General features: G+C 32.8%; 1 protein-coding gene across 3 annotated transcripts in view; it reads right to left on the bottom strand.

Moving 5' to 3' along the window:
• LOC143258478 (zinc finger protein basonuclin-2-like) overlaps positions 1-25,472 on the bottom strand; it is a 162,156-nt gene that overhangs the window by 28,932 nt on the left and 107,752 nt on the right. The window contains exon 2 of one of the 3 annotated variants that reach the window (XM_076517520.1): positions 4,845-4,967. The exons of the other annotated variants lie outside the window; for them this stretch is intronic. Within the exon in view, the coding sequence (XP_076373635.1) occupies positions 4,845-4,908 (64 nt within the window). The 5' untranslated portion in view covers positions 4,909-4,967. The remainder of the gene's footprint in view (positions 1-4,844; positions 4,968-25,472) is intronic. 3 annotated transcript variants of the gene reach the window in all.

Here is a 25,472-nt window from a genome sequence, read left to right as displayed (position 1 = left end):
TCAACAGTGTATCTACTGATAAATGTAAGCTCATATTAAACCTATATCTTCAGTGTAAGGAAGTATATAATCTCATATTAAAAAAAAAAACATCAAATGAGTATTTACTGAAGTATGTAATCTCATATTAAACCCACATCAGCAATGTATCTACTGAGACATATCAGCCAATATTGAACCTACATCAACATTGTATCTATTGAAGAATATAATATCATATGAAATCCACATCAACAGTGTGTCTACTGAAGTATATAAGCTCGTATTGCACCCACATAAAAAATGTACTGAAGTATATAATCTCATAGTAAACACACATTAGCAATGTATATACACCATCATCATCAGAGTATCTAATCAGACACATAATCTCATATTAAACCCACATTAACAGTGTATCGTCTAGAGTATATATTCTTACATTAAACCAACATAAATAGTGTATCTTCTGAAGTGTATACGTTCATATTAAACCCACATAAACAGTGTACTGAAGTATATATTCTGATATTAAACATACATTAACAATGTATGTACTGAAGTATATAATCCCATATTACACAATCACCAACAGTGTATCTACAAAAGAATATACTCTTATATTAAACCCATATCAACAGTGTATCAACTGTAGTGTACAAGTTCATATTAAACATGCATCAACAGTTTATCTACTGACGTATATAATATCACACTGAAACCACATCAACACATCTACTGAAGTATATAATCTCATAATAAACCCACGTCAACAGCGCATCTTCTGAAGTAAGTAGCCTCATATTAAACCCATATCAATAGATTATCTACCAAAGTACGTAATCTCATATTAAACCCACACCAACACTGTATCTTATGAAGTATATAATATTATATAAAGCTCACATCAACAAAGTATCTACTGAAGTATATAACCTCATATTAAACCTTCATAAACAGATTATCTTCCGTAATACATAATTTTATTTAACGCACATCAACAACGTATATACTGAAGAATATAAGCTCGTATTAATCCCACATCAAAAGTGTATCCACGGAAGTATATATACTTATATTAAGCCCACTTCAATAGGGTATCTAATGAAGTATATAAACTCATATTAAATCCACATGAACAGTGTATCTACTGAAGTATATAATGTCATATTACACCCACATCAGCAGTGAAGCTACCAAAGTTATAATCTCATATTAAACCCACAACCCATATCAAGTGTGTATCTACTGAAGTATAGATTCTTATATTATACACATATCAACAGTGTATCTAATGAAGTATATAAGCTCATATTAATCCCACATGTCAGCATATCTACTCAAGTATATAATATCATATTTCACACACTTCGGCAGCATAAATAATGAAGTATATAAGCTCATATTAAACCCACATCAACAGTATATTCAATTATATAATCTCATATTTAATCCATATCAACAGTATATCTACTGAAGTATATATCCTTATATTAATCCCACATCAACAGTGTATCTACTGAGGTATATATTAAAGTTCATATTAAACCAACGTCAACAATGTATCTTCTGAAATAAATAATTTTACACTAAACTCACATTAATAGTGAAGTATATAAATTCATATTAAACCGACATCATCAGAGAGTCATATAATAAACCCACAAAAACAGTGTATCTGCTGAAATATGTAATCCCATATTAAACTCACATCAATAGTTTATCAAATGAAGCCACTACCATCATATTAAACTCACATCAACAGATAATTTACAAAAGTACATAATCTTATATTAAACCCACATCAACAGGGCATCTACTGAAGTATATAATCTCACATTAAACCCATATGAACAGTGTATCAACGGAAGTATACATACTTATATTAAAACCTCATCAACAACATATATAATGAAGTATATAAGATCGTATTAAACCCACATCAACAGTGTATCTACTGAAGTATGTAAGTTCATACTGAACCTCAATCAACGGTGTATCTCTTAAAGTATATAATGTCATGTTAAACACACATCAGCATGGTTGCTACTAAAGTATATAATCTTATATTAAACCCACGTCCACAGTGTACCTACTGAAGAATATAAGCTCATATTAAACCCACATCATCAGTGTACTGAAGTATACAATCTCATATTAAACCCAGATTGACTGTGTATTTATTGAAGTATATAATCTTATAGTGAACCCAAATTAACATCATATGAGATTATATACTTCAGTAGATACACTGTTAATATGGGTGTAATATGAGCTTATTTACCTCAGTAAATACGTTGTTGATATGGTTTAAATATTAGTTATATACTTCAGTGTATACACTGTTGATGTAGTTTTAATATGAGATTTTATAGTTTAATATGAGATTATATGAAGTATATATTATTATATTAAACCAACATCAACAGAGTAACTTCTGAAGTGAATAAGCTCAAAATAAACTCACGTGAACAGTGTACTAAAGTATACAATCTCATATTAAAACATGAACAAAGTATCTACTGAAGAATATATCTTATAGTAAACCACAATCCACAGATTATCTACTGAAGAATATAAGCTCATATTAAATCCACATCAACAGTTTATCTGGTTTAGTATATAATCTCATATTAAAACCTCATCGTCAGTGTATTTACAAAAGAATATAATCTCATATTAAACACACATCAACAGTATATTTACTGAGAAATATAATATCATATTAAACCCACAACAAAGGTATATATACTGAAGTATATTAGCTCATATTTAACCTACATCAACAGTGTACTGAAGTATATAATCTCATATTAAATGTACTTCAACAATATATTTATATACTAATGTACACAATTCTCCTATTAAACCCACATGACCAGTGTATCTACTGAAGTGCCTAATGTTATATTAAACCCCTCTCAACAGTGAATCTATTGAAGTATATAATCTCATATTAAACCCACTGCAAAAAAGTGTTTACTGAAATATACAATCTCAAATTAAACCCACATCAACAGCATATCTATTGAAGTATGTAATCGCACATTATCAGAGTATCTACTGAGCTATATAAGTTTATATGGAACCTACAACAACAGTGTATTTACTGAAGAATATAATCTCATATTCAGTGATGTCAAGAAAACTCACTTGTAGAGAAATATATATGCAAAAACGGCTCGTTTGGGTTGATAAAATATTTTACGCAGAAGAGCAAACAACGTTTCTACCTTCTTCGGTCATCGTCAGGTTCACAAAGAGGTAACTGACCGGAAGCTGACTACATGTTTGGAAGGGGTTGTGTAACTGAGTGTCGGAATGTAGATGGCGGTGTTAGATGTTTGAATATATAATTTTATAAACAATGTATACACTTAAGCTTATAACTAGTATTTAATCCATATCAACAACGTATTTACTGAGGTAAATAAGCTCATATTACACCCATATTAACAGTGTATCCACTGAAGTATATAATCCCATATTAAACCCACATCAACAGTGTATCTACTGAAGTATATAAGCCCATATGTTTTAGTGTTGTTGTTTTTTCCAGCACTGTAGCGGTAACTGTAGATGCTAAACTGAAATTATAAACATGAATGCGTAATGACCTGTAGTCGTTATTAAACAAATCGTTTGGATTACAGTTTATAACTCGTCGCTGCTGTGCTTATGCTTTTGTTTACTAGTGTCCTTGTCTTGGTAGTATCTTTCTTCTCGAGTATACTGAAAGAGTAGTGTACAATAGAAGAATATATCGTTCGGCAAAGAGTATTTTAAATTAAAAAAAAAAAAGAGTCACAGTCGTGAGTTTCTTCGAAATATTCTATAAAAATAATACATTGAACCAAAGTATGTAAATTAATTAAAACTGAGTTATTTGGAAAAGATCTATTAATATAATGCTATTTATAGATGTGTAAATATATACATGTAAAGTAAGGCCCCAAATGCTTTACAGGATCGATAGTGTTTGTATAAGGCAAGGCATGTAAATTTATCCTGTTACATTTGATATTAAAAGTAGGATAAATTTCATGTCAACTTGAAAAGTGAAAATAGCAATTTATGCCAACTTTTTGGAAGTATAGCTGTAACACCATAGTTGTAAACGTATACGCTGTAACTTTGTAACTCATAAATGCATGATAGAGCAAGATGAATTTAGAATAGTTGTCTAGTATTTACAAAACTGAAATTTTTGTTGTTTTTTTTTTTGTTTCAAAAATGTTAACACATTCACCCAAAGGGTTTGTTTGTTTTGGAATTTCGCTCAAAGCTCTACGAGGGCTATCAGCGCTAGCCTCGTAATCTGAGGGTCGCGGGCTCGCATCCCGGTCGCGCCAAACATGCTCGCCCTTTCAGCCGTGGGGGCGTTATAATGTTACGGTCAATCCCACTATTCGTTGGTAAAAGAGTAGCCCAAGAGTTGGCGGTGGGCGGTGATGACTAGCTGCCTTCCCTCTAGTCTTACACTGCTAAATTAGGGACGGCTAGCACAGATAGCCCTCGAGTAGCTTTGTGCGAAATTCAAAAAAACAAACAAACAAAAAATCACCAGTCCGTGAAACTAGCTGTCTTGAGCAGGATGATGGTTCAGCTATAATTAATAATTACCCTTACTCGGGCTCTATCATTATTTCGGAAATGGCAGGAACCCGGAGAGGATCTAGAAAAGGTATATCAACGGAATTTAGTGTCATATTTCTTGTGCAAAGACGTTAACTCTAAGAAAGTTAGCTCATTGTTATGCAAGACAAATAAGTCAGTTTTCTGTAACGAACATCAACCGCTATAATTTGGGATGCTCGGTCACACCCGAGTGGTATTTATCAAAATGGGTGATTAAACATGCTTACGTTTGCCTGCTTCCGCACTCGCAAATTTGGGCGCCCACCTGCCCTCCTGTAGTACCTGCAACATAACTGGATTGTGTACTGGCTAAGCCTCTTGACATCGTACTTTCCTAACTGATGAAATACCTAGTGGATAAAAAAAACAAGAAAAAACGTCGTCCTCAATTGAACACATTAATTCATGAAATGGTCACCGTAGGAACTATCCCAGCCCCATCTTACCCACTTCCGCTGACATTAGTAAACACTGTATACTATGCAAATTAAGTGTAGAAGGGGAGATACTTTGTACAAGCAACTGAGTATTCAAAACTTTATACTACAATAAGCTTCATAAAGGAAACTCCTTTACGGTAATTTTCATCTTACAAATGAATACACTCGTAATTTAAGAGTCGCGGGTTTGAATCCCCGTCACATCAAACATGCTCGCCCTTTTAACCGTGGGGGCATTATAATGTGACGGTCAATCCCACTATTCGTTGGTTAAAGAGTAGTCCAAGAGTTGGCGGTAGGTGGTGATGAATAGTTGCCTCCCCTCTAGTCTTACACTGCTAAATTAGGGACGGCTAGCGCAGATAACCCTCGAATAGCCTTTTGCGCGAAATTCAAAAACAAACAAACAAACCTTTTATATAATTCTTGATTTTTTAATATTATATTTTGTAATATTGTTTATAAAATGTTATAAGTAATACGTTTATAAAATATATATAAAACGGTACTGAAGATCTCGCAAAATTGTGCACCTGTATATTGACTTTCGATACAGTAATGTTTATTATATTTATAATATTAAGAGTAATTCGATTTGTGAGTAGTATCTTACATTTACATATTATGTTCTGTCTCGGCGTTTTACTTATATTACTCATACGCATTGGTCTTCACGTTCGAAAGTTATTCTTTTATGTTAATTTTTTATACGATTATTTATTGTTTAGCATGAAATCAATGTAGCTTTCAGATATTCTTGGTTTGAGAGAATTATGAAAATGGGTCATTTTGAAAATATATTTCACCTTCTTAAAAATGAATTTTTCATAAAACTAGAGGCTTTCTCTGCGACACTTATTCTAGTATGATATTGTTGCTTTACTTTTATTGTAGATTCTAACAGGGTAGTTTGATTAGAAGTATATCGTGTTGGTTACTCTGTCTTTTCTCTGGGTTATGTTAAAGGGTGATTCAATTATAGGTCAGAAGAATACTTTGTTTCTCTATACTTTCTGCTAATTTTGTTGACGAGTGCTTTAGTATGAGTAATATATGAACGTGGTTAATTATTTTCACTTCTAATATTGAGATATTCTTTGACTTTTGGTGGTAGTATAGCTTAATATTGTGTTCATGGCTGAGTTGTAAGATATTTTTTTCTAATGTATGTCGATATGGTTGATTATTAAGTTGGTTACTATATTTTAAATTATTCAATAACAAGTAGAGATGACATAAAGTAGATATAATATACTTTCGCATTTTATATCAGTAAGGCTACTCTGTGACTTCTGTTATGCTCTAACAGTTTGTTTATGACATCAGCATAAGTAATTATTATGACTTTTAATTGACAGCCAAACTGCAGTGTACTTTCTTGGTTAAGGTATTGGTATTGTTGCTATTGTGACTTGTACTGTTTTGTACGATATTGTTCTGGTTTGCGGTATCAATATGGTTGATTGTTGATATCTATAATTCATGGCTGACTTACAGGATAATTTTTGGTTTATGGTGTTCATATAGTAATTTAGTGATTGTTTATCCACAGCCGAGTCGTAGCATATCTTTTTAGTTATAATAGCAATACAACTAGCTATTGCAAATAATGATTCAAGACTGGATGGAAAAAATATATTTCAAATACGGTAAATATATTAAAGAAACAATAAGTGTAAACCAACTTAAAGTAATGAAATCAAACTTTACTTTTTGTTTTCTAACTATTTATTATTTTGTTCTGAATGCTATTATTATTATATATGGGAATTTTTTGTATACTTACCCACATACAACGTATGTTGAAAAGGGAAAAAAATAACATCATCAGCCAACATAACAACCCGTTATCCACACCTTTAGACTTTAAAGTCTGAATTCAGATGAAAATCCATATGTGTCTAAAAATTCGCCATCTGTGAGCAGGAGAGAAATCACTTAAGTACAGCTTGGCTTGAGTCAAATGAGAGCATCAGTATGCATTACCCACCCATTAGTTCACAGCCTTCCCAACTAAACGGCGAATATTTGCATAAAGCTTCTTAGCCTCTTCACTCTTTGCCAACCCAATATCGCCAAAACGAGGTATGCCACAAGTAATTACCACTTCCTAAATCAGCTGGTTGTTGAAGTGACATTTTCTGTACTTTCTGTAATACAGCTTGTTCTATTCTTGTACACTTTCAGATGTTGTTAATTCAACAAAGGTATTTCTAAAGTCTTATGATGAAAGCGTCTGCTGAAAGATTTGCAGGAAACTAAAAGTTTATTGATTTTCAAATGCTCTTCTCTTAGTCGTTAGGGAAGTCGATCAGATTTTTAATCACATGTAAAAGTCTCAGTGTTTTATACCAACATCAGCACAGAAAAGCAACTTCATATTTAACACTAAAATAAATAAATATTTTAAATGTATAATAAAATTTATCAGATTTGTATTTTATTTGATGAAAATCTAAAGTTTTTTACAGTTTTTTACTTTGACAAGTTTTGCCATTTTAAATTATTAACATCATATATTATCTATTATCTAATCATATTCCTATCACAGATAACTAGTATATCAGATATATTAATCATACACTAAGTAGATAATTATTAACTAACACTTAAATTAATATTCGTATATTTTATACGCCTTGGTGGTAGGTCACGAGAAAGAAGTTAATATGTATTTAATATGTTTGTCTATGATTGCAACTTCAGTGTACAAGTAAGCTTTGATAAACTCGGAGATAAAGAGCATTCTGAGATGAAAAGGTCGAATAATAGCATATAATATTTTTAAATTATTTACGTTTCTTTTACTGTTTGTGACAATGATTATGTAAAATAACAAATGTTGATAATATTCAATATTCCAAGGAAACAAACACATTTGGTGTGGTTACTTTCTATTCAAATTCTCGGAACATTTATCTCTTCACATACATATATATCAAAATACCAAGAATACCAGTAAAATGAACTTGCTAATTACTTTTGAAAACAGCAATAAAACATGTGTTTGAAAGTTTAGGCCTTTGATAAGAAACAACAGAAAATGTTAAGCCATCTTGTATCCCTTTCTTATTATCATAATACCGCATTCGATAATATGTTGAGGGACAATGAAAACGAGTCTTATACATCATAGTGATTCATCATGGCTCAGCATCATCACTATACTTTAGTTAGCGACTCTATGTAAATGACTTCAATGACGAACGTGCTGTCATCACTGCATGCAAATAGGTTCATCTGGCTTTCCTACATAACTTAACTGTGTAAGAATAGAAAAGTGATAACGTTATAAGCAAGAAACCAAAATGCAACAGCACGTGGTTGACAGAGTTATGCCCTAAAGTTATGCTTGTTTTCTATATCTATTTATTAATGTTTAGTGACAATCTAGCAAGTCTTTGATATTTAACAAAGAAGCTGAATGACGTTTTTCTAAAATTTAGGTACAGTTTTGGTTTACCAGGTATGACTTTGTTATGGTTACAGCTGACACACAAAGTGCTTTACAATTATAAATTGGTAAGAGCTTTATCTTTGTTCTTTCAGGTTTTTTAGTGGCTAGCCACTTTCAATGAAAAATTGTACGCACAAATAGGTCCCTACAACAACAGACGTCCTCTTTTGTAATACACTGGTAAGAGCAAAAGGAGAAAAATAATTTAGTCGTTTATAAATGAATATACAAATAAATATTTTAATGTTGTTGTTGTTTTGAATTCAGCACAAAACTACACAAGAGGCTATCTCTTCTCTGCCCACCACGGGTATCGAAACCCGGTTTTTAGCGTTGTAAGTCCGCAGACATACCGCTGAGACACTGGGGGTCAAATATTTTAATGTATTACATTGTTGAATCCTTTTTATTGCTATGCTGTTATACTTAATTAGCAGAAGTTAGTTGTTGTTGTTTGAATTAAACACAAAGCTACACAATGGACTATCTGTGCTATACCCACATCGGGTATCGAAACCCGGTTTCTAGCGTTGTAAGACCGCAGACATACCGCTGAGCCAATGGGGGACATGAAGTTAGTAATTTGTAAAAATCAAATTTAAGTAACACGATTCTTTCACTATGTTTTATATTTTCAATGATTGTATTGTTTGTAGGTATGTTCTAAAGTTAGACATGAACACTTAGCTTAGTGTTAATGTTTTTTTTATTAAGTTTTTGTTTTTGAAGAAGTAAGAAGAGATACGCTGTATGTTGCATATAATGCGAGAAATTAGCAAGTTTGTGAAACGTCAATTTTGAAAGTAGGCTTATCTAACTTGTAGAAATTTTACTCGAAGAAATAAAATGCTTTGTTATAATTAAGAGAATTGGAGTTTACGTCCTTCTTATTATCCTATAGTTCCAAAACAGTATTTTTAAACAGAAAATTGCTAGCGAAACTCCTCTACCTTCAAATGTTAATATTCTTATTACTATTTTCTATCTAATGACAAAGTAGATGACTGTAGACTTGGGTAGACGGAGGCAGACATGAAATTATTGGCAAGAAGATTTGACTCGAGTGATTATAACTTCTACAAAAATATCACTTAATGTGTTCCATGATATACTTTCGGATAAGTTGTAGTTTCCAATGTCAATTATTGAGCAACTAAGCTATGGTAATATACACATGTAACAATTACTATAGAAACATTCAAAATCCTTTATCCAGGCACCAAAGTATTTGGTGGCAGGCCTCTTGAATACATCCTTCAATAACAAATAATAACCATTCTTTTTTTTTAATATAAAAGCTACCAGCCTTTTGACAGTTTTTTTTCTTTGCATAATAGCTGCAACAAGCTCCAGGCGGTGTAAAAGCTGCATATCTGTTCTTTCTCTACCTACGTATGGTGCACACCTTTGCTAAGGCCTTGACAGACCAAGTGTATGAGTTTCAGACCAATGTAGTTTATTAGTTTCAGCCCTTGTAGGCTTACCTAGCGATGATGTTCATTGACTAAACAGTTTTCTATAATTACCTCATGTGTTTAATTTCTAACTGACCTCATCTGATAATTCGGTTTCGTATTTTAATTCATATATTTTTATTTTAATCATTTTGTTTTCTGTAATTCGTACTTATATTAGCTCCTAATACATAAATGAGTTGATTTTTAAGTATTTAGTAAAATTATTTAAAAATATATATTTTAAAGGATTTTGTAGATGTTTTAAATCCCTGGGTCAAGTGTAATGGATTTTGAACGGATCGATCTTACATTTTTGAGTTTTACAAGTATTTAAGTTTTAAAATTCCGAAACTTTTTGAGTTCTGAATAAATATTTTCGAGAAATACCATTTTTACATCTAAATGTTTTGAAAAAACAATGTCGATGTTTAAAAAGTACTATATTAAGCATATTTAAAGTTCAAAACGTCTCTTTAATGAACGGAGTCAGTAAACGTAACGACGAATTTTAGTAGGTGTATATATCAACAGGCGCTAAAATGCTTTTTCCATTTGTGCTGGCCCTGCATGGCTAGATGGGTTAAGACGTGCGACTCGTAATCTGAGGGTCGCGGGTTCGCATCCCCGTCTCACCAAAGATGCTCGCCTTTTCAGCCGTGGGGTCGTTATAATGTGACGGTCAATACCACTATTCGTTGGTAAAAGAGTAGCCCAAGAGCTGGCGGTGGGTGGTGATGACTAGCTGCCTTCCTTCTAGTCTTACAGTGCTAAATTAGGGACGGCTAGCGCAGATAGCCCTCGAGTAGCTTTGCACGAAATTCTAAAACAAACTGTTTGTACTTATTTCAGTTTCATTATACGTGAGTATGTCAGTATTTAAATATCAGTTTCCATACATTCGTATTGAAATGTTTCAATAATTAAAAGAGTGTGTTATCAAAGATAATGAATTATTATTGTATAAAAACTTTATTATACGACTAGTGCTTCAGTTATCTCAGTGTGACGTACGTGTTGATATGTTAATAAATTACAGTAATGTCCAATTGGCATTGTATTAAAGAGATATAAACGAGTTTCTCACTGTTTTCATTTATCAAGAGATACATCAAAAACTTCACACAGTTAAAACTTTTACTATCATAGTCCATAAAATTAGATGAATAGAAATGCTATAAAACTTCAGATTTTGAGCTTAAGATGAGATGTAAATAGTATCTAACGGCGCAAATATGAAAGTGATATGAAATTTCTGTACATAGTAAGATGCCAAAATTTTGCAGATAACTCAGGTTTTGAGAATTAAAGGAATAATTATTCTCCATTTCTTTGTAGTTGGAGCTTAACAACAAAAAATGACAGAAAAACTGATTTACTTGATTTAGATGTCACTCTAATTATCAACATTTCACTTATGGTATCACAGTTATTTTAGGAACTTAAAATCTCACACAGAAAATGTAATATGTTATCAAAAATCATTTACATGTTTAAAGTTAATAAACGCCTCATAACGTTGATAAATTAATGTCATATTCCATGTAACCTGTGAAGTATGTTAAGAATTCTATTTTCCATGTTCAACTTAGTTATTACAAAATGTCATAACTTTGTTTAGGTTGTAGGATACATCGTTTTAGATCTGTATTTAAATGACAATTTTTCTCTGCCTATGAGTTTCATATAATCTAAGTTATTACATGTCTAGTGCCATTATAAGTAAACAATATATAAGTCCACCATTGAGCTAAACAACGCATGCTTATCATAACATGATAACAATGAACATAAAAAGAGCTACAAAAACATGACGGATAAAAGTGTATTGAAAAATTATAAGATAAATGTTTGTATAATATCAGGTCTTTTGTACGAATAAATGCTATTTGAAAATGTGCCTGGTCGTTCGTCAGTAAAAACAAGTGCAAAACTGGGCCTGAAAGTGTTCAATAAACTAAGATAAATGGTTGAGTAAATATTAATAGAAATATAACTAGCTTATAAATATATAATAAATTGTACATTTAGGTATATTCTGCTGATTTCGTTAGGAATAATTAATACCTGAGAGAAACATTTTAGTTTACAATAGTAAAATAATTCCATTTTAAGTGTATGTTTATAAATAAATAATTATAATACTATAAAATACATTAACCGTAAATAAGCGATCGTAACAGCGCTATATAACAATAATGAAATTAATAAAAACCGAAAATGTTCACAATGAGACTAAAAAAAATATTTTATTTTCATTATCAGTCCTTGTTCATCGTCATTTTACTATGAGTTAATGATAATGACAAAGACTGGTGATGGTAAGTTATGTAATCATTGTTTAAAAGTAATTCCAGGCATCAATGCCCAGTGTTTAAGTTATGTAAACATTCTTGAAAAGTAATTCCACTTGTTTCCATTTGACAACGTGCAATAATATTTCCACGTAGCTTCACTTTTTATTGTTGTTTGTGGGCTTTACAATAGCAGTGTGTTTATAGCATGGATTTTCATAGTCACCATATCAGATAAGATAACCAAAGATTTGGGTATAGATAATCACCTGTAACTTATAAGTGCTCGTCAAAGGAAGGAAAACCAGTTAGCAGCTCTTACTGCCTAAACGTGGAAATGTTGTCAATGGCATATAGTGTGCTCGAATCTTGAATTTTCCGACTCTCAAACAACACGATTACCACAATATCACACCCGATACAACAATTTAGGTAATTGAACACGTTTTAAAATAGTTTGAAAAAACATAAGTGTGAGAAGTGCTAAAGATGATAAGAGAATGCCTTTTCCAAATTAATTCCACATCCTTCTAGGTATTCGATCTATACTAACTATAAATTATCAGTCTTTCCAAAAAATAAAGACAATTCGACTATTTAGAAAATATTTACAAAAGTCACTGTCCTAAAATCGTTAGTACTACTTTTAAGCCTTCGTTTTTCATCTTATACTTTTCTCCTTCGTGAAACCTCTTTTGTTTGCGTTTTAGCGCCAAGCTACACAACAGGCTATATGATCTTTGTCCACCATGGAAAAACTGAACTGCGGATTTTAGCAATGTAAGTCGGTAAACTTATAGCTAAGAATTAGGATACTTTTGTTTATGTAATACGTTTTAACATGTTCTCAAAAGGAGAAACTTTGAGCTTGTGCCCATGATATTGAAATATATCTGGAGAACTGCATTTTACATAACCTACGGAAATTTCATATTTTCAAGTTTAAAACGTTTAATGCAGCATATTAACTTAACTAATAACCAAATTTAAATTAATCAACATTGTTTCTTAACCTGGACACACCGAGAAAAGGATACATGTTATATATAAGAACGTAAAGTGTGTTTTGTTATTGTTGATATGTAGTTGAGGCTTTTAATACAAGTGCTAAATAAATAATTCGTCAGCATTAAAACTACAAGTTTATATCAGATCTTTTCCTATCATTTTCTTTTTTTCTTTTTAAGTTATGTGTCTTTCATAAAGACATACAGCTGTAAAACTGACCGTTTGACAACTGGAATGCAGTGCCAATTTTTGAAACTGACATCAAACACCTGAAACATGATCTTGCAAAAACATACCTCTGACTGGTTAGAATAGAAAGCTTGAAAGCATTTAGAACAGTGAATTGTAGAACGTACCAAAACAGCAAGTTACAGAAAGTACCCATCTATAAGTCAACATGAAGAAGCAACTAAATAATAAGATTTGTTACAGTAATATCTGTAAATACAATAAAGTCAGAAATTCATGGAATGTCCATATTATTAAAATAATATATTAAAGACAGTTCTTTTTGTACATGTCTTGTGTTTGAGACCCATTATCAATGAAATAGTTGAACAGTCATGTCATTCAAACCAAAATTTAGCAAATAACGACCGAAGTTCAGTTAGCACTGAGCAAGTCTTTTGCTAATATCTTATTTACAAATAACAAACTAAATAAAGGGTAAAGTTTGTTCGGTTTCTAGTTGTTAAGGAATGACTGGTATATTGTCTTAAACAAATAATTCTGTTCTTCACACACTCAAATGCTATATAGTAATCTCGTAATTCTTAAACTCTAGCCATTTGTTTATTGAAGAATAAAAAGCGCACAGGAGAATATACATTCGTCAACGTCGTTGAACCTTCCGACATGGCTATTAATGCGGTGATTAATTTGGCGGCCTGGGTAGAAGTCAAGTACAGGAAAATCAAAAGGTGACTCTTCTAAGTCAGAGCAATCTGTGGCCCTTTTCTTCTTAAATTCGGTACAACTCGACCGTCTTAGTGTTGAACCAGATAAAGAAAGATGGGTGGACCCGTCACACATCAAGGGTGAAATCATAATTGGTGCAGGCCTCCAGAGTGTTACGTGCTGACAACTTTGTGCAATTTTTTCTCGTGTAGTCAAATTTCAGAAAACATCCCCAATGCAGCAATAATTACAATAAAGGCATGCCATATCAATTGAAACAAAATAATCTAGCAGTAACTCATTCACTGAGGGTCCTTCTTTTTTTGGTAATATGTTATTCTTATTAGATGAGTTCTACATAAGCCAAAGCTCACACTGTGCTAATATATTAAAAGGTAAATACTGTAGAAGATATTCTTCACTAACTTCTTTTCGAGTATTTGTAAAATTACAGCTCACGACAACAGAAAACCCTAATGTTTGAATAATATTATATTGTTAGTTTTCTTTTGGGATCCAGCAGTATCGGTGACTATCCATCGTTTCAGATAACTTAAGTTGTTAGATATCATGTTAGCGCTAATTAATCAACATGTCTTATTTACATCAAACCCAACCAACCAGCGTTATTCAACTGTATGTTAATTCATAAAATACCGTCACAGTATATATTCTCCACATCATATTACCTTTAGCTCTTGTTTTCAATTTCTATAAAACTGATACGTAAACAATTTGACAGATAAGTTTGCTCCCTGCTGCAGTACCATGTTAACCACATTTCTTATGGCCCGGCATGGCCAAGCGTGTTAAGGCGTGCGATTCGTAATCTGAGGGTCGTGGGTTCGCATCCCCGTCGCGCCAAACATGCTCGCCCTTTCAGCCGTGGGGGCGTTTCAGCTGTGCTAACACAGATAGCCCTCGAGTAGCTTTGTGAGAAATTCAAAAACAAACAAACAAAATAATTTCTTATACGTTTCGCGAAATGGGTAAACAGCTCACATAAAATACTAGCGTCAAAATAATGAGGAAATGGAAAACGACAATAAAATTTCAATACGTACATATAAAGGGCGCTAACGTTATTTTTTCAATGAAAAGAATGCTTAAAATCCAAAGCACGAAGTTCTAATAAAATACAAATTTTGCTTATAGGTGGCAGCCAAAAAATAAATATTTACTGTATAATAATTTTTTTCCTGTAATAGAACTTCCATATGAAGTATTTATAAAAAAAAATTAAGTTTTCTATTATTTTGCTTCATTTTTTCCATGAGTATCAAATCATATACAGGCGCATTCTGCAGTTTTGCTCACTATAGTGTATTTTTCCCTATTTAGGAATAATTTAAGTTTGTTTATTTTCTTATAGCAAAGCCACATAGGGCTATCTGCTTAGCCCACCGAGGGGAATCAAACCCCTAATTTTAGCGTTCTAAATCCGGAGACATACCGATGTATTAGCAGGAGGCGAATAATTTAATACTTATCATATCTCATAATGAAAAAATGTATTTTTTTTCGCTACGATACATAGCAAGTATTGTGAAACAAAAGTATGATTTAATTAAAGATGGTGCTGGTGGTTTGTTTCTAATTAAGCACAAACCTACACAATAGGCTAACTTTTCTCTACTCACCACGAGTATGAAAACCGGTTTATAGTACTGTAAGTCCGCAAAGTAGCCCAAGAGTTGGCGGTGGGTGGTGATGACTAGCTGCCTTCCCTCTAGTCTTACACTGCTAAATTACGGATGGCTAGCACAGATAGCCCTCGAGTAGCTTTGTGTGAAATTAAAAAAAAAAAGCTACTTCGCCAAAATAGTTACTCTTAGTGTAAAAATATGTCACATCAATTTTGAGGTATTTAAAACTTGTATTTTGTAATGTAAATGTATAATATACTCTTCAAAACAAGAAACGCAAAAGGAATATTTTTTTTTTTATTTTAAAAAGAAATATATATAATAACGTTACAAACTCAGAGTATGTGATATTACATGTGTTAAGACACTGATTGTCAACCCAAAATGACAATAAAAGTTGTGCACTTTGAAAACGGAGAAAAACATCGGATTTTTCGCCAAAACGCTTGCGTGTCCAATAAATTTGTTTGAGAGATCTGCATGTTCTGCAAGTGCAACATGTGCAAAATCCCTATAAAAGTGACGGGTTCTCGGTTTCCATAGCTCAGTGTTAAGCCACCGACACGCAATACAGTTACGCCAAGACTGACTGAAGCACAACGCAACAACGCCATTGGTCGATTGGAAGCAGGCGAATCTCGATCAGGTATTGCCAGAGCTGTGAATGTCCACCCAAGCACCATCACAAGGCTATGGAATCGTCACCAACAACATGGATCAACTCGTGACCGTCCACGATCTGGCAGACCTCGTGTGACCACGCCCGCACAAGATCGCTACATCCGGTTACGTCACCTTCGGGATAGGACCACCACTGCGACGTCTACTGCCTCAACCATACCAGGGCTGCGTAGGATTTCCGATCAGACCGTACGCAACCGTCGACGAGATTCTTAGGCACCATGTGCAACCCATCATGATGAACGTCAACGACGTTTTTCAACATGACAACGCCCGTCCTCACACAGCCCGACTCACCACTGTCTTCTTGAGACACCATAACATCAACGTTCTTCCCTGGCCCTCCAGATCACCAGATTTAAACTCCATCAAACATCTTTGGGACGAGTTGGACCGACGTCTGCGACAGCGACAACCTGAACCGCAGACTCTACCTCAGCTTGCAGCAGCTTTGCAGGCTGAGTGGACAGCCATTCCACAGGATGTGATTCGTCATCTCATCGCTTCCATGGGCAGGAGATGCCAAGCAGTTATTGATGCTCACGGGGGACATACTCGTTATTGATGTTGAGTGACGTTAAACTTCAACTAGTGAGCGTGGACTTCGCCTTTGCAGACTTTGGATGTTCAGCAGTGAATGTGCAAAGTTTCACACATGTCATACAGAACTACCCGGAATAAACTTGTTAACAATTTGTCTCATATTTTGTCTTTTGCGTTTCTTTTTTTGAAGAGTATATGTAAGAGGCAACCACTGAATGAATCTACATTAACCTTATGTACTCTTTTCTGTATTAGTCAGTGATATCGCAACTTGCATTACAAAATGCATTATTAAAAAACTGAGACAATTTTGTAGCTAAGGAAAGTTACAACTACGTTTATAGCATTATACGAGTATACTCATTGGTTTATAAAAGTCGTACAATTACTAGTATTCCAAACGTTCTAAAGTTGATGAACTCCCTCTAGATAGCAATGAAACTTTTAGAAGTGATTCAAGTTATGACTCTTTACTCTTCACTGCTCATTCATAGTACAAGTCCCAAGCATCCAAGGTTAAAAGTCATGCAATATATGTTATGTTTCCAAAATGCAATTAGTTGACTGTTGCACCACTTGAAGCATAAACCAATGTGTTTATTGTGTATGATATTGCAATCGCTGCTGACGTCTGATACTGTAACAGCCACCTAGATAAAAAAATCAGTTTATATATGACCAGCAATGGTGGAAACAAAGATACAATATTTTTTTATCTGTAACAGAATGGATCTCTTGACCTACTGAAGAACATCAGGGGGGATAGATTTTAATAGGCCTAACAAACTAATGTACGGTGAATACTTTAATTTGAATTGTCTTAGCTTGATGGCCCGCTTTACAAGATTTTATCTTTGAGGAACAGTTGTATAAGGTCTGTGCAACCTGTCTCAGGACTCTTCTCGTTTAACTCTGTTTCCAAGTATCCAATAAAATTCTGATTACAATTATTGGTTTAAAATTATAGTTTTTCGACTTTAGTGATGATTTTTTTCCCTACATGTGTTAGATTCGAAAAAGCTATTCACTAAAAATTGGCATATAATTATATCTATCCTCTTGCACGGTTTGTTTGTTTTTGAATTTTGCGCATAAGTATTCGAGGGCTACCTGAGCTAGTCTGTTTATCTGTTGTTTTTTTTTAATTTCGCGCAAAGCTACACGAGGGCTATCTTCGATAGCCGTCCCTAATTTAGCAGCATAAGACTAGAGAGAAGGCAGCTAGTTATCACCACCCACTGCCAACTTTGAGCTACTCTTTTACCAACAAATAGTGGGATTGACCGTAACATTATAATGCCCCCATGGCTGAAAGAGTGAGTATATTAGGAGCCGAGCGCCCTAACCACATTAATTAGCAAATCATGTTCTTGCATGAAGTTAAGCTTCCTGTAGAAGAGAAAAATTATTTTTCCATCCTAGTTTTAGATAACACCTATCTATATTATTAAAAGAGTAACAAGAAATCATTCCAGGGACAAAGCTAAAGTATGTACAAACAGCAATTAATTCTTAAATCAATGGTGTTTGTATCCACTGACGGGTACATTGTATCAGTAATTTTGCTGGCGGGCAAGATATTGATAGAGCGATTACTCATTATATTACCAAAATTATGAAGATACTGAAGTCATTCGCACGTGGATACAACCATATGATGTAGCTATTGTTGATATTCTACAAGAATTAGGAGCGAAAACACAGATGTCATTCTTTTCGCAAAAGAAGTGTAGCTACATTCTCCTATAGAGGGATCCAGTCTCTCAGTTTTTATCACGAAAACCCGTTAGGTGTAAAAGCAATAAATAAATCATAAGACAATGTAAAGTACTAAACATAATATATATCAAACTATAGGATCATTTCATAGGGGATTATCGGATAATTCTCAATGCTCTTTACAGAACAGAGTAGCTAATTCTGGAATGCAAGTATTTATTGAATACAGCATACAAAACGTAGCCTTTTTAAGGGGGAGTTATTAACAAGAGTAAAAGCGATATTTGTGGTTTTAAACATCTGTGGGAAAAGATGAACTCAATAAGCATAAATAAAAAAAAACTGAAACGGTTGGCAAATTGCTATTTTTGCATTCCTGTCTATTTGTTTGCAATTTTAATTTAATATTATGTCATGAACAAATTCGACAATGTACTACTAGAAAATAAACGAAAATTTATTAACTGAAGTTACTTTCATAGTTTTTAATCTCCTCTAGAAACTTTCAATCGTACACCCAGATAACTTGTATTTTGGCGATTTCTTAATTTTAGGGCTACTTCTAGTACACTAAAGCTAGTTGAGCTGTCGCGATCTTGTTTGGTTCTTAGTTACAAAATGTATTTTGCGCTGGTGTAATTATAATATGATGAAAATAATTGGAGATTTTTAAGATATAAACCTCATAAGGATACAAAACACGTGTCATTATGGTTCTAGGTACAGCTAGGCTTGAATTTCCTTTTCCTTGAAAATAAGTCAAACAGTACAACATGAAGGTCTGCAAATTGCAATTAGATTTAAATTGGCGTTACTTTCTAAAAGGATTCAAATTAAACAAGGAATCGAAAAATATAATTTATGTGACAATGGATTTTTAAACATGTTATAATATTAATTTATTTAATGATAGATACAAGTAATAATCAATAAAATATATATCATTTAAACTACCCCACTGAATAGCCAAGTCAGTGTAATGAATAGTACTATAGTTATTCTAACCCTGGCATCTTCTCAGATTAAATTTCTGCCTTTCCCGAGATCATTGTGAGAGATAAGAAGAAGCGTAAGTTTTAACGACCAGAGCCACGCGACCACCCTCATATAAAGAGTTGGGTTTCATTTCTGCACTTTGTTTTCTTTTTATAGTTTTCTTTTCGTGATGAATGGTTTATGTCAAACATCTTACGGTTTTATAACCACCATGGAAGGTTTGATCAGTATATATATATATATAGAGAGAGAGAGATAAGTTAGTTGTTCAAAGTTATCCAACTTTACAATAACGGACAGTTCTGTTTAATGGAACAGAGTCAATACCATGTCACAGCTAAGGCTGACAGAAGAATACGAGGTCAACAATTCACGCAGTGCCTGTAGATATACAGTGATAGATACAAGATGACTAAGGGAAAGCAAAGCACGACACTCCACACTTAGACACTAGTGTTATCAGCCACAATAACGATAACTATAATTTTTTCAACCAACACCAAATTCAACCTTATCTAAAACGTTAAAACCCCATCCTGAGGTACTTATCCAATTAAGTGTGTGAATCTTTGTCGGCTTATAAACATCACATCTTTACCGCAACAGCTTTGTCTTCTCTAGCTTACTAACAACTAACTGGACACATTGACTGAAAAACACAGTTATCTGATGGTTTCTTGAAGAGACTTAGGAACAAATAATGTAATTTATTATAGTAAGATTATTCTACCAGTGGATTGCCGCGGTCATGGTAGTGTGTGCAGGGTATGTTCAAGAATACTGTTATCAACTGACTAAGTAACCCCACCGATAGACAAAGGGTCAGGAAAGAAGGAAGAAGTTCACCAGAATAAGAACAGTCTCGGTGAACTCCATATTTGTTCTAATCATTTTTAAAATTTCAAGAAGTTTATCTCTAACTGAATATGAAAACAAAAACATAAAAAATAACTGCCAACTTATCATCAAACTTTAAACTGAAACCACTGTATGTTATTTAATCTCTTTAAAAAATTACTTTACGAAACATATAAAAAATAAGACTGATTTCTCCACAAAACAAGTATAAACCATACATATACGAAAAAAGACAACTTCCATATAAGGTTTCGTATTTATCATTATTTTTTTAAGCTGCAATATAACTGAGATGTCAACATATTTCTTCAGCCCATTGACCAACAAATTTTATCTATAAACAAATAGCCACTCAAAATTACCTTTATAGTTTAATATAAGCTTTCGAGTGTAATAATAATGCTCAGCATAAAACAAAATTATCATGTTCCTTTCGCTTGAATTAGGTGAGGCATACTGTTTTACAGTAGACATTTTGTATTATTTTCTTGTTACGTGTTTTTACTGTATTAGACAGACAGTCGGGTCTTTCCAACACCTGCGACATGTTACAGCTATCAAAAATCAACGTGCCTTACTCAATTTTTTTCCCCTACTCGTCACGCTACAGGGGTCGTTACAAAACAAAAGCCCGCTATATACCTTGAGCCCGATGTGGGGCACTTTTAATCAACATGTAAATCAGGCACCCAGCCTGCAGAGTCTGAGGCCTTACTGCATGTCTCCTGTTGGAACCTTGTGGTTCTTGAAGGTTTACATATGGTAGTCCACCATGATCGTTTCTCATTTCAGTTTATTGCGGTGGATTATAACAAAACATTACGATGCTCGTATGGAACCACTAAATTATATATATGATGTAAATAGTATTTTAGTTTTAAAACTTATTTTCTTACCGAATATATATGTATGTATATATTTTTACTGAACTATTAAACAGACAGCGAGGATTTTCTATTTCTAGTTTAATAGATATTACTAGTTTGTCAGTTATAGCTAAACTAAATGCCTATGTGTTTTAGGTGTTTAATTTGAGTGTCTTGGTTTACCATTTCATTCCACGTCAATATACATTAAGATATATATTAGATTGAGATCGTCTACAGATATGAATATGAATTTTAACTCCGCGATAAAAAGGAATAAGCTAAATGATTGTATGGTGAATATATTCTGTGAATAATAGTGGAAATGTTCAAAAGTATGATGCACCTATTGTTGTCACGGCACACAAAGTTCGCATAATAACATGCAAGAAGGGTAGTTACTATTCTCCTTTTGATATTTTTATTCAATTTCGGTCTCATTTTTTGTGTTATACAGTGTATAAAAAAAAAAAGGCCTCACGTTTAAAATCTTACTTTCTCGTCATCATAATTTACTATCAATATTAGCTGAGTCTTTAATTTTATAAGAGTTTAAAAGTCCAATATGGTGATTATTTCGAAGAATTAAAGAGTGGGTTTAAGATTTTACTTTAGTCAAGGGTGGGTGTGTAAGTAGAGCCTTGAAAGATCAAATGATATATTGTTTTACGTATGTTACATATACATCTGTTTAAAAAATAACAACACAAAATCTTAAGATTCTTATTTTGCAATACTAAGAGGTGATCGTTAAAAAGTTGCTTCATTCATTTACAAAAGACAACAACAAGAGATGGTAAAACGAGAATCATCGGTAGCTTCCTTTATTAAACTGAATATACCAATAATATAATTTCATAGATATTAACATGGATTTAAAAAAAAAAAAGGAATCCAAGAAGGAATGAGTAAACGAATGAAGAAGTAATTAAGTTATATAATTACAAGAGAGCACTTTTATAATTTATTTACATTGACTTTGTCGATAGACAAGAGAATAATCACGTATAAATAGTTTGTACATACAAATGCCATGTCGCTATAGATGAGTGCCTTGATGCCACAGGCGACGTATTAAGCACCTATGTATTTGATTCCCAGAAAATTCCCAACTACTGGACAGTGTAACGCCACTACGAAGGAAGTTTGACTGGAGGTTTTGCATGTACAAATAATAATATTTGTAAGTTCAGTTACACTACGAAATCTGTATGTAGTACTGAGGACATGATGTGAGTTTTATGGTATAGCTAAACTTAGTGGGTTACATATTATGATAATATATAACTTATCTGTTCTAAGGATTTAGACTCTTAATGTACAATTTCTATCGAGATCCTCTCATTTTGAAATATGAAGTCCTTTCTTCGGGAGGTTATATCTTTCCACCACTATTCTTACCTATGCTAGAACATTATGTTACGAATACCTATAGTATCAGTATATTTCATTTAAAACTGTATATAACTGTTTTCTCCATGCATTACCAGTTCTTCCCCCCCCCCCAGTGGCAAAGCGACATGTCTGGGAACTTACAACTCTGTAAACTGGGTTTCAATGCCCGTGGTGGTCAGAACATTGTATAGCTTTGTGCTTAACTTCAAACAAACAAACAATTCACCAATTACGTGGGTCAAAGGTTCTAAAGTCTCCATCAGTTGTATGTTCCTCCTCCTCTTGGATCACTACTCGCATACTCTTAGTTGACATTCCAATTCATTATTTCTCTTTGTTTCGAAATTATGATGCACATTTATACATATTTTTATTCTTCTCTTTGTTGTATATTGTATGTACTTATTAATAAAAAATAAAGAAGTTTCCACGAAGCTCAATCAACTTATTTTTGACTATTTCTTAATGAATACGACTATTATTTCTACGTATATTAAAAATAATATGAATAAACAACATATGAAACGCAGGAAGACGAAATTAGTATTAGAAGTCTGTCTTAAAAATAGTTTTATAGTAATATATATCTGAACTTAACAACTTTCTGAACATAACCCCAAAATGTAACATCTTGTAATGTTATTGCGCTATTATCGCAAATAATCACTTACATACATAAGTTAAAAGTTAAGTTAATGATAATATTAATCCTATATGAATAAGCTACCATTCAATGAATATTACTCAGTTTGTCTACGAACACCAGTTTATAACCATTATTTTAAATTTTTAACTCTGAAATTGCTGTTATATTCCACTAGTCCTTGTAGAGTTGTTTCATTACATGGTATTTTATATCAGTTTACTCTTGTTCTATATTTATAATTGTAATTTGAAATTTAGCAATGTTTATTTTGTAATGTTCTATAGGTCATTCTAATAATATACCATATATATATATATATATATATATAAATTTATGTTTGCAAAGATCATCAAAACCTGAGTACGAACAAAATCCCCCCCGTAGTGACACAGCGATATATTTGAGAACTCACACCGCTAGAAACCGGGTTTAAATACCCGTGGTGGGCAGAACACAGAAAGCCCAATATGTAGCTTTGTGTTTAATTTCAAACAAACTTACAATACTTTATTTAAAGCTAAATAAAGATTGTACTGTGGGTGTTTGAGTCTCACTGAAAAAATGACAGTTTCAAAATATTGTAAGGTTTTAACTAAATATTTTACGCTTTGTATTTTTTTCCTATCTACTAGGTGAAAGGAGAGGTTTTTAATACAAATCTAAATATAACAGAATTCACCATAGAATTTTTTTTTTGAACTCATTCTTCGATGAATCGTTTCATTAAGGGTAAATTAGTTTCGGAATTCCCCACTTTTCTTAGCTTTACTTTTTTGCATACGAGATGGCTTCCAACACTGAATGTAAATCGAAGAAAAGGCAAACGACTTGGGAGATTGTTGTCTAGCGGTATGTCTTCGGATTTACAACGCAAAATCAGGGGTTCGATTCCCTTCGGTGGGCTCAGTAGATAGCCCGCTGTGGCTTTGCTGTAAGAAAACACACTTGTTGTCTAGGGACACACATATTTTCTGGATGGTAGAGATAGCTCACTACGTTATTTGAACTGCCTATTTCAAATAGTAGATATACATACGGCTCGTTTTGAGCTAAAAAACCTCAAGCCTACCTCAGAAATAAACATCATGCAATCATTAAAAAAATGTTTGCATTTACAATCTTAAAAACACGAAATAACTAAAAATACGTTCGAGCGTTTGGGGATTAAAGTCTATCTTCAGTTTTTTCTGTTCCATTTATGCACATTATATTTCATGTAGTACTTATTCATTTCTTCAAGTTATTACAATATTCGTGTAACAGGCCAGAATCTTCGTAAAAAAAATCTAAGAAAATAACAGAATGAATTTTAGTACTAAAGGAATTATCTATGCAAATAACAGAATAATTGAGCGTTTTAAATTTTAGATTAATTATAAAACACATGTTTTTATGTACATCAGAGGATTTTTCATTCTAAACATATTTCTACACACATATCTATACCTAGTTTGTAAATTAATAATACATTTTCGTAGTAAAAAATATACATTATTATTATTATTATCATGACCTCAATGTCATCGAAAATGAAAGCTTATACTGAGATGTGGCAAAGAAAAATGAAGTATTTGCTTGATTCTTTTTGACAATTTAAAAGCTTTTCTTACCATTGCTGGGTATAAGGTCCTTCATGGTGTTTAATACATTGTCTTTACAAGTAGGCTATCTGTGCTGTGTTCACCATGAGTATCGAACTCCTATTGATAATTATATTAGCCCTTAATGACTAATGCTAAACCATGGAAAGACATTGTTCCAAAGATAAAAAAAAGGAACAATTTATACTGCGAATATGTTTTGTTGATTTTATTTCGGACTTTTGTTTGAACAAAACATTTGTGAGAAACAGACAGATTGTATTGTTAAACGATTCATCTGACGTTAGCCAAGAATATGGCTTACCGTTCTATGGGTGTGTATTCTTATAGCAAAGCCACATCGGGCTATCTGCT

This window comes from Tachypleus tridentatus, chromosome 8 (assembly GCF_004210375.1).
Source record: "Tachypleus tridentatus isolate NWPU-2018 chromosome 8, ASM421037v1, whole genome shotgun sequence".
In the NCBI taxonomy this organism is placed as follows: Eukaryota; Metazoa; Arthropoda; class Merostomata; order Xiphosura; family Limulidae; genus Tachypleus; species Tachypleus tridentatus.
The sequence above is the reverse complement of the archived record's forward strand: the minus strand, read 5'-3'. Positions and strand labels throughout refer to the sequence as shown.